The 15722-nt window shown below is 43.0% G+C and overlaps 1 protein-coding gene across 4 annotated transcripts in view; it reads right to left on the reverse strand.

Moving 5' to 3' along the window:
- The window catches only part of palld (palladin, cytoskeletal associated protein), a 48298-nt gene that overhangs the window by 7018 nt on the left and 25558 nt on the right, over positions 1-15722 (reverse strand). For 3 of the 4 annotated variants that reach the window (XM_029499213.1, XM_029499214.1, XM_029499215.1), the window contains 3 exons: positions 2834-3514; positions 1869-2013; positions 1443-1544 (listed from right to left, as the gene is read on the reverse strand). In XM_029499213.1, the coding sequence (XP_029355073.1) occupies positions 1443-1544; positions 1869-2013; positions 2834-3514 (928 nt within the window). Of the gene's footprint in view, positions 1-1442; positions 1545-1868; positions 2014-2833; positions 3515-8772; positions 8923-15722 lie in introns of those variants that run through there. The other variant, XM_029499216.1, reaches the window with a different exon arrangement.

Consider the following 15722-nt stretch of genomic DNA (forward strand, 5'->3'; position numbering starts at 1 on the left):
CAAATAAACTACACGTGAATATGAATATACTTTCTGCCTGTTGCATGATGGAGGCACAGTGAACACAAAACACTCTTTACTGCTGCCTTTTGTCAGGCATGCACACAGTGGCATTTTACAGAGTGAATAAAAACACAAGAGGTGAAAAAAAAACTAAGGTTTCAATAACCTTTTGAGGATAAGATTCTCTATCAGACAGGTTGTCGTCCTGTTGAGAGAAAACAGAGGTTTTGTCTGTGTTGTGCTGTGCTCCAGCTTTGTTGGGTCTGTTGTGCTGTATGTGCGTTTCCTACAAAGTTTAATCTTGTCTTCACTCAAAACAGAAAATTCTCAAGCTCATGATAGACAGCGTGAAAATAAAATGTGTCACAAGACATCATAGTCACATTAACAGGTTTAGAGTTGTGCCAAACACCAAGCGATTCAGATTGCTTGTCATGCTCTAGTAATGTTTATTAATAGTGATTTTACATGAAGTTTTTAAGTAAAGAGCGTGCATTCAGTCAAAGGAGAAAACTGTCATTCAGTGCCAGCTGTACATGCTGTGATTAGACATGTACATTACGTTGTACAATTTAGTGCGAATGTAATCAAGAAATTACGGATGTACAGTCTTGACCTGATAGGTCATTTACAAATAAACCTTCTAAGGATTAGTACGTTTAAATTACTTTAGTGCAGCTTATTGCTGTCACAACAGAGCGGCCATTGAGCCTGGCTATGCCCCAAGTCCAGCCCACCTGGAGCCACCATCCAGCTTTGTAGGATTTGGTTTCACTGTGTATTTTGTCCGAAATGTGATCAGAAAAAACATCTGCGGCATATTTAGATTCACTTTTATGTAATATTGTTGGTTTAAGGTCAATACGAATATTAACAGTTCTTTTTTTTTTGCTGGGAGATGTGAGCCTGTGTGTTTCGGGCGAGTGTTTAGTTGAGATGTTTTCTGGTTCTTAAAACTACAAATCCATCTGGATATCAAACATTCAAAGAAAACACAAGACGTTTTGGGGTGAATAAGACTGAAACACTGGCTCAGTGTTAATCTCCCCGGACACATCCACAGGCTCATGGTCAGGCACACGGTGAAATGAGTGACAGTGTTACTCTCCAACATGTTTGTAGCAGCGCAGGTTTCCACCAGTTTGCATAAACAGAGCTTTTTATGGAGGGCTCTGGAGAACTTTACAGTGTTTATACCCTCCTTTCATAACTCGCTCTTCAGCAGTGTTTACAGGGACTGAAGGTCGGGGTGCGCTCTGCTTCAACAGCACACAAAGGAGGCTAACACTGGCACCAGCAAAATATAAATGGACAAAGGAGAAAATAGAAAAGTGCTTGTGTGTCATGCACATGCAATACCAGCAGGAACAGGAACGATGCTGGTGTGTGTGTGTGAGAGTTTCTCTAGGTGTTGGGATACTAATAAAGCACTACAATACCTGTGTGACTGGCTCCTCCTCTGTGTCCTGTGTGTTTAAGACTGTGGCAGCGTTGTCAGCACCCAGCAGCCTGCGAGCCATCTTCTCCTCATAGGTTAACCTCTGGAAGCAGGGATTAATGGGATCAGCGGGGGGGTTAGTGTGTGAGTTGCAGAACGCACACTTATACACACATCGGTTAACTACTGTATGTAAGCCTCGTGTTAATTGAATTACAAGTGGAGAAACCATTTTGATTTTATGGGAGGTCGCATGAACACTTTTATGAGCAATAAAACAGTTTCCTGTCAAAATAATTGGATGACTTCTGCTCGTTAATTTCTGTTAATGGCCTGTTACTGAACACACCCATTCTCTAATCACCTGCAAACACACACCTGACTCAAGAATTCAATAATGTTAGAGAGCGCGCATACACACACACACCTGTTGACCATTGCTCATGCGCTCCTCTTTAAAGCGCAGCTTTCTCTCCAAATCCTGGATGACAGCATCCTTGGATCCCTGGATGTCTGAGTCAGAGGCAATGCGTGGCGTCTTGGTAACTGAGGATTTCCTCGGAAACGCTTTGCTGTAAAAAATGGCCAAACAGAAACGTTTGTCATTCTTATGGCTGTGCCGTTTATCTTGAACTCCTCTTTCCTTTTTAGCTTCTTCGTTCCCCCCTTCTCTCTCATAGCCACCCTTATCTGAACATTTCCATCTATAGCATTCCACAATGTGTCTTCTTATCTCTCCTGAGTGAAACAGGAATGCCAACATGAGAGGGGGAGTGCAGGAGTCAGTGAGGGACTGACTCTATGCCAGTAATTAAAAATTACTGGCATAGAGTTGAAGGTGGAATTTCCTGGATGGAAAAAAAGCAAATTTCACTCTGCAGGGCTGTCATCCGGGGAAGATTATCACCAACAGATTCTTATCATCTAGTGTAATAGACAGAGCCCCAAATAAAGATCAGCTGCCCTCCATATCAACAGCATATAAGACTGGAAAATAAGCTTACAACCCAGGTCAAACACATAAACTAAAGTGAAATCTGGGTGCTTATTTGGTTTTGACAAACCTGTTGCTCTGCGGTCGTGGTGCATATTTTCTTGTCACGTGGGATATAAAACGTTTTCAGTACACATTTGTGTCTGTTTGTGGGCATTTGTGTGTTTAAAAGGGCTCTTTACAAAAAGGACTTTCTTGGAAACACGTTGCAGAAAAATGTAAATACGCCATTGTCCATCTTGCAGCAGACATTCAGTCTCCTGCATCTGGTTTTCTGTTATTGCCCTGAGACACACAGCAGATATGAAGGACCTACAAACATACATACATAACCCAAACCTTGCAGTCACTATGGAGGAAGTGCTGAGTGTTTGAATATCTATATAGTGGACACTTACACTGTGCCGTTGCCTTTGGGGAGGCCCAGGGCGTTGACTGTAGGACTGCCAGGTGTGGTAGGTGTGGAGGGCAGCACTGAGGACAGGAAGCTGGAGGCTGGAGATGGAGGGACGGAGGAGAATGGAGAGGACATATCTGAGTTGGTAGGAGACATGGTCATGGGTGGAGGTGGAGGCGGTGGTGGAGGAGGGAAGTCTTGGGCGGGGCCTGATGGAGAGGGGAGGTTACTGGGGCTGAGGAAGGGTGGAGGGGGAGGTGGGAAGGAAGGAGAGCTCGGAGACTCCACACTGCCGGCCTTGGTAAAGGGGGGCACATTGACTCTGCTGAAGGACTTGTGTGAGGTGGGGGGAGACAGTGGGGAAGACAGGCTGGACCCCGAGGATCCAGAGGACTGGGTGATGTAGCTTGTCCCACTGGGGCTCTGCGCAGCTATGAACTGCTTGGGCCGGGCATAGTTGAAGGTGCTGGCCTGCATGGTTACACTGCTCTCCAGCTCCTGGAAGGAGGGAGGAGGGGGCAAAGGCGGAGATGGTGGAGCAGGTGGAGGCAGTTCCTGAGGCGCTTGCTGAGGTGAAGGAGAGACTTCCTGGCTCTGCTGCTCCTGATGCTGCTGCCAGTTGGCTGCTTCCTGCTGCTCCAACAGAATCTGGTCCTGCAACTGCTTCAGCTGGGACGCGTTCCTGCAGAGAAGAAGACAGCTGTCAGTAACTTGAGTCATCTTGTGCTTTCTTAAGTCGCTCAATAACGAGGTAGCAGACATGAAAAAATTGATAGAAAAAGCCTGCAGCGCTTTGCAATTTCTGCATGACACAATCATCTGGTCTCTATCCAACTGTAATCCAGACACAACTGGCAGAATGTCGGATACCAGATGTGATCATAATCAATGGACACTGAAAATGCCAATCAAAGTCTTGAGAGGCAAAAATGCTGCCAGTCTACAGATGTTCAATATTAGAGATGACAGCTGGACGATCAGCACGCAGAATGTTTTTCGTTCCGTCTGAAGGTGATAGCCTGTCAGGCCCATGGTTCAGCCAGAGCAGTGGCATGTAGACAATTTGTGTGTGATGGTGTGTGTTCAGGAAAGGAAACCACTGCAACAGGCTGATAGGTTATCAGCCTCCAGCCTTGAACAAAGGCTTGTTAAAAAGCCTGTTAGTTGACAATATGTCCAGTGTCGTAAAAACACCAGGAGATAAGTGTAATACAGAGGAAAACAGCTCTGTTCCTGTTGTTCAGCAGTGCAGCAGATCATACTGACAGGCTGTGAGCTGCCCCGGAGCAGAGGCAGACCTCATATATGACCATTTTCTGTCTAAGTAACGACATGTGATTGGGTTGAGCTCAGTCTGCCAGAACGGCACTGCGATGAAAATAAAGCACAAAATGTAATGTCACGGTGTCTTTTTTGAAAGGGATTGGTCGTGTTGACGGAGTGTTGTGTTGTTCTCATAGAGGTGTGGCTGTTCTGCTGCTCCCACAGTCTGGTTGATTCACTGAGCTGTCACGTCATTGTGGGAGAGACAGAGAGGCTTGAAATTTTGTAGAGTCATCAGCTCCAAATCTGTAGTTTTTAATTATTGTTTGGGAAAAGGTTGATGCAGCCATGGGTATGACGCTAATGAGTTCTTAGACAGCCTGTTCTGTACCAGAATGCTGAAGTGTACCACCAGCAGTGTCTGTTGTGAGGAGTCCGCCAAGTTCACGTGCCCAAATTTGTTCCAGATGTTGAACGATCTGTGGACTATTTTTCAACTATGACAGTGGTGAGAGAGCCCCTCCCTTTAACCTTCCCCCGGGACACGTTTGCAAAAAAACACAAGTGGATTTGACAAAACTGACAATAGCCGCACAAGACAACAAATGCACTGAACAATCCAACAGGTAGGTGACAGATTGGTCCGTCCCAGCTGGTTACTTTGGTTGTATGTCCAGAAATACTAGCAGCCACTGATTGAAAAGGATCCACTGTGATCATCTTATTGCCTTCAGCACAGAATCATCCCCTCTCTCTCTTCCTCTTCATATCCAACAATATGCATTTTCCTTTACATTCCCCGAAGTTCTCCTGTTCAGGCCTCCTACAAAAAAGTGCTTTTACAGGAATAGTTTGGCAGCTCATGAGACTCGCAGCGCTCTGCAGTGGTTTGATTCCTTTTTTGGCTGTGTTCTCTGAGCGTCAGGCAGAAGCACTCTGCCCGTCTGCTGCAGCAGAAAGGAAATACACTTCATTTCCTCACCGCCTCATCCCTCTAAACCTGCCACAGTGCTTTAGTTCCTCAGCACGAAAGTACCCAAAGACCTTCAAAGCATCTCCCAATGGTTTTCTACTTAACTTCCAAAGAGTATTGTAGTTCATAAGTTAGTTTGTTTCCCCTCTTCTCTCTTTGGTCTCAGAGTAGCGGCTCTATGAGCAGGAGGCAGGGTGGATGTTGTCCAGCTGTAACTGACATCATCCCTTTGCCCTAAAAAGTGCTCTTTACTCTATACAAATTAGCTACAGTATGGCTAAACAAGAAACCCCTCTTCATGGAAGTCATGAACACATTGAAGTCACATTGAATTGAATTGAATTCCATTGAAGTGTTTCTTCATTTAATGTGATCTAAAATAGTCAGATCAAGTTTTACATATTTCATATTTAATAGTGTCAGAAAAGGTCAGCTCACGGTATTTTCAGCTGCATGAATGGTTTTATAGCCCACTTAAGGACTTACATCAAGCAAAGAACTGGGGGGTCATCCCAACTTTGTGACCCTGCAGAAGTGCTGCCCTTTGTCTCTCATCATCATCCAGGCTGCTCTGACCACATGGTGCATAATGAGGCCTGTGCACGCATATGCACCATTCTGCCTTTTTATCCCAGCTGTATCCTCTGACACATAACGCCCCCCTGCTGAAACCGATGTAAATGATTATGATGAACCAACGAATGTTTGAAAAGCTAAGGGGGCGTACATCACGCTCTTTCTCTCTCCCTCCCTTCTTTGTCTCTGTGGTGGAGCGGTGCTGCATTAGGAGGGAAGTGTTCCTCTGTCACCATGCCAATGGCGCTGTGTTTTGCTGTTCTGGTTGGAGCCAACTGGCCCACAGAGCACTGAGAGCAAGACTCCAGCTCCTCTGTCTGTCTTTCCAACTGTAACACAGTATTACTCTTATGTCTCTCTCTGTTATAGCCCAGACATTTGGTGGTGTTGTTAAATCTCATTTTCATTCTAAAAAAAAAATCTTTAATCAGGCCTGAATTCTTCAATAGAGGGAAAAGAAAGAAAAGACAAGAAGGAATCTGACCAGGAGTAAGTTTGGTTCTGGTTTCTTTGTGGAAAAGCTCAATAAACAAACCCAGGACCAGTCTGACAGTAATATAATTGAAAACGTGTTTTACCAACTCATGATGTATCAGTCCAGATGTGCCTGGCACAGTGAGACTTTACCAGCAAAGTCTTAATTTAGCAAATGAGGACCTGAAGATCTTAAAAAGCTATGTTTACTCAGCGCTGCCTGTTTGTGCTTCCTGAACAGTAACAACCTGCGGCATGTGAGACACTCATCCACAGTTATATCGCCCATTGGAGCAAGCTGGGAACCAGTTTTCATTTACTGCCCATCTCCTCAGATCTGCTCCACAGCTGGCTGAAAAGATGGATCTGTTTTATTAGAGTTGGCCAGCTGATGACAGGAAGCATGGGGGGCTGGGGGCAGGAAATTATTGAGTGTACATGTCTCTAACAAGGGGTTTCCTTCTGTAAACAACAACAAGAAGGGAGCTGAAGCCCTGACTGTATTGTTAAAAAGTCTGGAGGTGTGTATAAACAGAAAAAGTGAGATTAGACGTGTTAAACAAGCCATCTTCCAGGGTATGCAGGGGCTGTAATGGGCGATCTGGCCAAACTCGGGCTAAAGGCTCATTGTGTGTTTGCGTTACGCCTCTGCATATCTGTTTCTTTGGTTTAGTAACAGTGTGACCTTGTCATTTCCATCTGTAAATGATTTATACACACTTAGTCAAATGGAGCCCCTGTATCACACCTGCAATGCAAACAGAGTCTTGAAAATGCTGCCTGAGATTAGCGAACCCATCGCGCTAGACCCAAACCGTGACTCGGAGCAGGAGTTGCCTCACCGGGAAAATTTGGATTTCAAATGTTTCCCGTTATGAAGCATTACACTTTTTTTTTTTTTTTTTGTATCTACATATGCTTGATTCATGCCTTCCTCATTTGCATTCCCCACCGAGCACTGCATCATCACTACACACTTGACATACTTGCGTCAACGTGGAGCTGTCTGATGCCTCCGGGCAGGAGAAGACCGTCAGTCTGATGGCTGAATGACTCTTACACAGCTAGACTATGAGTAAAACTGGCTGTCTGTTTGTTCACGTTTGTCCCATCTGGTCTCATCTTAGTGGGAAATGGGAGATGCTCTGTGACATCAGACTTCCCTTCACAGCACATACACATCTTTACAGACTTTTCAGGCTTTACAGTGAGTGCTACACTGAAAAATGAAACTTAGAAGCAATAAAATGAAGTTATGCAGACACCAAACATTTTTCATGAAGTGTGCTGAAGTACGGATGAAACCTTCACTGAAGTGAATTGGTCCGTTTTTGGGTGGTGCTCACTGTATCTGTTTCTCACTCCCTCACGCACACACATCAGTCCTGACTCCCCCTCCACTTCATGTGAGCCGACTCTGACAACCTAAAGCAGACTAGCCGTACTCATTTCAGATTTCCAGCATGATTTTCTACATGATCTTAGACTCTGACCTCAGAAAACCAGATTCCTGCTGCACATCATATTCTCCACAGAACACATAAGGAAAAAGTTTGATTCCTTGTCTGCAGCTTCTATTCGTGCACGTCTCCCCTGTCAGCTAACATGTTCTCCCTCAGCCCTTTGTTCTCCTGCTGTCCTTAACTTATTTTCAACCCCTCTCCTCCCTTGGCCCACCCCTCCTCCTTGTCTCCCCCCTTCTCCCTGGCTGTAATTGCACACACACCACATAAAACAGAACCAGACCCCCCCTTCCAGTTTAAAATGTAGCACAGACCGTTTTTCTCATTCCAGCTACATCAACAGCTCACGGCTGCTCTGTTCACCCACTTTCTTCCTTTAGGGGCTCATATTTCATATTGAAGCAAAAGTGAAGGGATCTCCACAATCAGCAAGCCCTGCTTTTCTCTAAATGCTCCCACCCCCTGATCTCCCTCATTCCTCCACCTTTCAGTCTTTCTGCCCAAGTGAGATGAGGAAATGTTGAAGACATTCTTCTCTGGATTGGAGTGGGAAAGACATCGCCATCAAATGGGATTAGCAGGAGGAGGGGAGGGAGAGGCGGAGGGATCAGGGGAAGATTCAGAGAGAGCAAGACAGGCAAAAAATAAAGAGAAACTCAGAGCAATTCAGTCAGTGAGACAGTTGCAGCCAAGTAAGAGCCAAACTTTCTCACCTAACAGACTCTATTGTCTGACTAATCCATCTGACTCCACTGAGGAGCTCCGCAAAGAAACATAACTCAGCATCTCAGACACAAAGCTGCCGACTTTGTTGCCTTTTCTTTTTCTCCACTCACACCCTTCCTACAGCCTCCAGCAAAAATGAGTGATCCTCCCACTTTCAGAAATCCATGCATCCATTCTGAAGCATTATTTAAACGTTAGCAAACCTGAGAAAATCTGTCATTTCTCTTCGCTTTCATCTTTTGCTTCCTATTTCAAAATGTCATGGCATATGAGTATTTTGCTGTGTTGCCATTACAATAAAAACAAACAATTCAAAAATAACCGGCTAACTTAAAAAGGTCCCTTCTAGAGCTCCATCAGACATTCCTCTCTCCCCTTCATTCTTCTAGTCCCGCTGATGTTTGCTCCATTCAAATGACTTGTCATTTCACACAGAAGAATGAGGAGAGTGAGGAGAAATGTTACCTTCAGTGTTGTGGTCTTTTCTGGGGAGCAGCTCTGGTATTTCCCGGCAGGAGCCTGAACTGTGTCTCAGTGCCACTCTGTCAGGTGTGAGGAGCATATATACAGCAGCAAGCAGCGAGACAGTGACAGACACAGTCTCTCTCTCTCTCTCTCTCTCTCCCCGCATGAGTCAGTCTGTCTGAGAACCCCTGCTTGTCAAAATAAAAGCACTTCTCAGCTCCTTTCAGAATAAGAGTTAAGACCAACACAGCCCTCGCCTACTGACTGGGAAACTCCTCTTTGAGAGTTAGGAAGCAAAATTAACACAATTTCTGTGACACCATGATACCTATTTTCTGTCATTCATCCTTTTGTGTCCATGTTCATTTTGTTGCCTGAATGACCAGAGAGACTAGACGATTAAAAAGAGAGAATGGATGATAGATTTGATAAATTAATCATCCGAACAGTTGTCTCTGTTTCAAGTGACACTAATGAGAGTTGTTCAAAGTAATATATGAAGCAACACCCTTTCTGGACATACAAAACCATATTCTCTTCACAGCCATGCAGAAACATCATCTACTATTCACATGTCAATAGAGCACAGGAGCTTTTATCTATGTGTCAAGCATATGGAACATAATAGTTTTCATATAGCACGTACTGTATTGGATCTTTGAGTACTTTCCCAGGGTCATTGTGTGTGGAAACAGTTCCTTCACAATCACATAGCTCTGGTTACATCCACTGAAAGTATTCTGTTTCTCAATAAATAAGATTACCCTTCATTTTTGTGCCATGAAACTAAATATTTTGGGGAGTGTATTATTTCTATTTTTGTGTGTGATGTCTGTATTTTTAGAGTTGAGAGTTTTTCCAGGCAGCTGATGAGTCACACTGTGTTGATGAGAGATGGGAGACCACAGGACCTGGTCCAGTGGGGTGCTTACGTGTAGTTGTGAGTGCTTGTGTGATTGTGTCTGTGTACTGGTGAAAGGTCAAAGGAGAGGGTTTTTCTTTTCGGAAGTGCAAGCCAAGTGTCGTGTGCTGACTCACTGACATTTAGGGGCGAGTCAGAGCGTATTTCCTCAGGGCACAAAGTCATGACAGTAGTGTCATGAGTGTCTAATTAACACCCAGAGGTGAAAGCTGTGGGCTGGTGTGTGTTGGGAGTGTGTCCAAAGGGTGTCAGAACAGAATCTATGCCATACACAAAGCCACATTCATTGCTCACACAAACCGGTCAGATATAATCAGAGGTTGATGGACTTCATTAGGAAACAATGTTTGTGTGTGTGTGTGTGTATTTATCTGTGTGTTCCTCAGTGTTTAGCATACCAGTGTGTTCTTTCCTGAGAAACACAGTCTGCTTTCTACGAGGGGATCACTTGAGGACTGTGAGTTTCCATGCTGTCAACTCCCAAGCATACACCCAAGTCTCTCACTCTCCCCATCCTTCTATACATCTTTTCAGTGCTCTCTCTGTTCACCCCCTCTTTCTTTGAGCCCCCTCTCTCTGTGTAACGAAGGTCAGCTCTGACAAGTCTCTTCCTTATTTGGAAAGTTTCTTCATTCCATGCAGGTCATTCTAGCTCAGCCAACCAATCCGGTGGTTAGATAGTCTGGTTTGTCAGCCAATCCTGTTTCTCCCATATCCTTTTAAGGACTGCCCATCTCTGACTCTAGAGGCTGATCTGAAATTATCTCTTTTCCTGCCGCCTCCTGTCTCCAGTGAATTCATTTTGCTTTTTACTCTGTTGCACAAGCTCTTTCTCTCCCGATGACAACTAACTTACTTGCTCAGCCTTTTTCCATTTGTTGATAGTGAAAAACCCCCGTGGCTCTGCTGGATCCACAGTCTGTGCTTTACTTCGTTTATGTCTGGACAACTAATAATAATGTAAAACAAGCAAAATTTGCAGTGTGTAGCCAACACCATATGCCTTTCTTTTAGCACGTATGTTTTCTGCCTTACCATAAAACCACAAGCAACACCTCAACAAGAAAGTGATTGTTAATACTTCATTAGAGAGTTCATGACTTGCACCTAATAAACAAACACACTGCTGAGAGGAAGCTCTGAGTCACAGCACAGATATGCAACAACTTCTGGCAGCCAGATCTCCTTGCTCAGCAATGCAACTGAGAAACAATATAGATTTTGCTTTAAATGTAACACATGAAGTCTGATATGCAGTCTGATTGCAAAAGAAAACAGCCAATCCCCTGCTACCACTTTGCACTGTAAACACAAGTTGAAGTTTGGTGTGTGCGACAGTGGGAGACTAATGAACACTGTTGGCAGTCAGCAGTTTGTTGCCTTGAGTTTGTATGCAGTTCCCCTGACAACAACTCCAGTGTGGTTGAAGAGGTTTGGAGCTATTACAGAAATCGTTTAATCTCAGTGGTATGGCAGTCATGTCAGTGGACATGGATTTAAAGGTATAAGGTCAAACTGCATGCAATGGAGGCCGGATTAAAGTGGACATATCTTGATCACTGCGGTATATAAAGTATGCAGAAGTATGAAGAAACACACTGCTGTTTTGAGTCCTGTGTGTGTGGGGGATCTCAGACTGCATGTTTGTGTGTGAGCTAGGAAGAACCTCCAAAGGAAGGTGTCCAGAAAGCATTGGGATCACAAGATTAAACCATCAACTCAACCGGCTTGTTTCAACATGAAGCGGCAGTAATTCCAGTCGAGCTACAGTCCTGTGTTTGGTGCTGATCCCAGCCGACCACAGGCAACCATCAAACTGCATCTGTGCTTGATCTCATTCTTTCAGTCACTATCCAGAGCTCATGGGTCAACATGAACCTTGCCTTGTGTCCCAGCTCCCTATTTAACAGTCTCCATAACTGTGTTTGGATTTATTATAATATTAGCCTCTTTATGTTGATATTCAGAAATACAACTGTGCTTTGGTTGACATCTAAGCCTTACAAATATAAGTGGTCTAATTCATCAAAAAGCAGATGCATTTTGACCTACTTTTCAACCGAAGGCTGAGTCTGCTGTCGCTGCACTGAACTCACACCTCTTCGTAATGAAATGCAGGTACTGCTTACTGTAGGCACAGTAGGCTCTCCGGCTGTTTGAATCCACGCATGCATTTTCTGAGTGTTTTAGATCATCCAGCCAATCGGTTATTACACCATCTCTTTAGCAAATAAGGCAAAAAACTTGAAACTTTAATCAAATCCAGAACCAGACCTAAACTCAGTGCAACAAGAAAAGCCTAAGATGAGATCCTGTTAAGTGCCGACGTGTGCCTGTTTTTCATCATCTGTAATCTTAGCAATACTGAGTTAAAATTAAAAAATAAAAGACCTGAAAGAAAAATACACAGGCACTTTGGTAGTGAGAGTTCTGCTAACACATAAAAAAACAGACTGTGGAACGAAATCCGTGCAAGAGAACAATTTCAACTGTCAAAGTTGATTCCTATTCTTTTGACAGAGAGATTAAGCTGTGGGATGGTTTGAGGATAATTGTTGCCTCTGCTAGTTGTGCTTGGTGTGTGACACCCACCCAGACATTTTCCTAACGTATAATATAATGCTTTGCGCCTATTATCATGGTCAATATCATGGTGGTCACACCTCTGAGGTGTTGGACTGGCACTTTTGAGTGCCTGCTCCTTTGTCTTCTCTTTCAGTCTGAGTGTAGGTGTGTCCTGGAATGATTGCTCATTACAACATGCTAACGTTTCACTGAGCCAAATGAACAACAGCCTAAAGGTAGATAATGTAGTAACAAAATTAGCCATTATTGCAACAGCAAACGTTAGCACATAAACAGCCATAAAAACAACATTGTGAAAATGCAGAGTACCTGTATTTTTTTCCTCTTGTATAGCAACTGTGAGTCCACCAAAACGAAGAAGCATAAAATGGCTTTCTGTAAAATGTTACAGTACCTAAATATGAATCCCATGAATGTAGGAAAGCAGACACTGGACACACACAAGCATTGACACCTCGTATGCTAACACGTGAACGGACGCACACACAGATTTATAAGCCATGCATAACGTGTGACCATGTGACTCTACCGACGGTCACACATGGGTGAATTGCTGAATCAGGAATTGACTATCGAAAAAAATGCCAATGACCTTATGTTGAGATACAAAAGTTTCACCCATCTTACTTCCAAAAGCATCTTCTCTTTGTGTGTTTAATATTTGTAGACTCTGCTGTGAGACGCTCTGTTTATTTTCCAGGCCAGCACCAACGCCAATACAACTTTTCATAGCCTTCTTTAACACAGACGCTTCAAACAAAATGTCATTTGAGGAATGCATTTTTCTACCTGTGATCTGCCATGGGACAAAAGGTTCTGTTTTCCTTCCAAACTTGAACATTGTTTCAGATGAGACCAAGCTATCCGAGCCTCTCCCCTGAGAATTTCCTCTGATTCTTATCCTGACGTCTGGCATTAGTAACGAGCATTAAAACCCAAATACCTACCAACCCCACTCTTTCTTCCTTTGCAGAAAAAAAGCAGTCCTGTTTTCACAGCCTGGGTCTCCTGCAGTCCCTCCTGCCTGCCAAATCACACAATGACTTCCTCCAAATCATCAGCTCATTGTTATTGAAGCAAAAATCATCCCTTTCAGACGCTTCCAGTGTGTTATTCCTATGATTTGCAACAATTTGTTTTAGATTTGTGAGTAACTATAAACACTGGTGTTAAAACCAAAAAAATTATTTGATGCAGCTCTCCCTTGATAAAAAAATATGTTGAGAAAACCCAGAATAAGTTCTGGGTATATTCACTTGGGTTTAGTTGAGGGGTGCATTTAAAGCCTCAACACTAATGCCTCTTGGTGCTGAACTGTTAAATCCATCCATACTGATCCCTACAACCTTTAGGTTAATGCATTAAAACAACCAGGCTACTGCATACTGTTGCCCTTTTTTAAGAAATACCTTGGGTTTATAGTTTTCATTCTGTGTTCAGGTCAAGAGCAGGTCAGCCTCTGTTCCTACACTTTCCCTGAGGAAACAGAGTGCAGTCTGACAGAGGGTATGCTGTTTGGTTAATGGCACAGTTGTTTTTTTTATTTATTTTTTTTTTTATTATGTAATTGCACAATTTAAAGGGGAGAGGGCAGAAGAGTGATGACTTGTGCATTCTAATTGCTTTACAGTTGGAAACTAATTGTTTTAGCAGCACATCCATGTTATTGTGGTGGTTGATACTGATCTGCCATGTAGACCCAAAACGTAGGCAAGAAATTAAACCCAGGATCTTTCATACATCAAGCAACTATACCAATAAACCTGATATAGATGTTTAGCTCTGTCATCTTTGTCAATCACGTATCTCTTACATTGGGTGGTTGTATGAATCAGCTGTATTTTTTTAAACGCCACATAAAAAGAAAAACATATACTAAAATAACATATTATTAATACTCTGCATTACGTGTCAAAAACATTTAGTGAGGTACTTGTGGCTCTTGTGAGGTTAAAAAATTGAAACTTCAAAATTATACATAGTTACTTATACTTATTTGTAATCATATAAATAGGTACCTAAATTCCTGAAGAGCTCAGCAGGCAACTACATGTCTGAATAAAGCTACTGTACTCTTCTCTGAGGTGAAAGCTTAATGAGTCATGTACACGTTTTAATATCATTTGTCCTGCCGATTCTGTGTTTGCCTCAGTGAAGGGTCTCATTAACAAAGGCCACTCAAATCACATCCGGAGCGTCGCTATCCCAGTCAAATATTTACCTTGAATTTTCTGTCTCCTCGTCTATATTCTCAGCTCTGGAAGCACAGAATTAAAAAGTCATAACAGTTACGTCAACAAGGTATCAAGGTATCAGATTCACTACACATGCAATGCAGACACCAAGCCTTACTGACTAAAATCTAGTCTTCATGCAGCCTGCAATGACATCTGCTGCTGATGGGATATACAATTCATGTAATGCAATGTAATGTTCAATACAATGACAGCCATCGTTTTGTGATGATAGAAATTGTTCAGATCTAAATAGGTTTAGCAAACTGAAAGAGACAATATTGCGAATAAAAAATAAAAAAGAACATTGACTAATGACCTGCAGCCTTGCTAGCAGCTTTCTGAGATCGATGCCTTAAAACCAAGACACGGGGAACTAACATTTTGATCTGATGATGGTAACAGATGAAAGGATTTTACTTTTCATCCATTGGGGTTCATGAATGCTTGGGTCAAATCTCATGGTCTCATTTATCCCTGGTGATTTATTCCTGTTGGAAATCTCTAGGTAAAAACATTTTAATAAACGGTCAATATTTTGGTGGTGCTAAAGTAAATCAGTTTTAATCCTGAACCGCAAATGTCAACCTCATGTCGACGCAATACGAAAACACAGTCAGCAGGGTTCATCTTCTGGCCGCAATGACTGTCTGGGCAAAATGTCAACATATCGAATCAATTGCGATATTTAAAAATATATATTGGCCAAAGGTGTGCCCAGACCATTAACTGGCTCCTCTACCAACAAAAAAAAAACTGTTCCATCTCTACTCTAAAAGCTAACATAATATTATATTATAGAAAATTTTGTATTTCAAAAGCAAATGATCAAGTGAAAGAATACATTACATAATCTCTTTCTTTCAGCTCATTTGTTCTCCACTGCATTTTTTCCTAGTATAAAATAGTTAAGAGTAAAAGAGTGAGCACGTGTAACAAAAATCCATGCAAAAGAGGTTTGTTCACTGCAGATTTCTAAAAACACAGCGCTATTGAAAATAAAGCCTTTCAATGCACAACACTCCTCTAATAACAGTGACACCCCACCTGATCTCTGTAGAGTTCCCACAAACGTTCTTGGGAAAAAAAACCCACAATGGCTCTGTCTTGGGCTGGCCATGCAGTCCGAGGTCAGACAGAAACAATATGAGCCATCCGGCAAAAGCAACACAGATCTGTTGAACAGCCACAGACAGATAGCAGCTGGC

The sequence above is a fragment of the Echeneis naucrates genome, chromosome 4 (genome assembly GCF_900963305.1).
Source record: "Echeneis naucrates chromosome 4, fEcheNa1.1, whole genome shotgun sequence".
Classification (NCBI taxonomy): Eukaryota; Metazoa; Chordata; class Actinopteri; order Carangiformes; family Echeneidae; genus Echeneis; species Echeneis naucrates.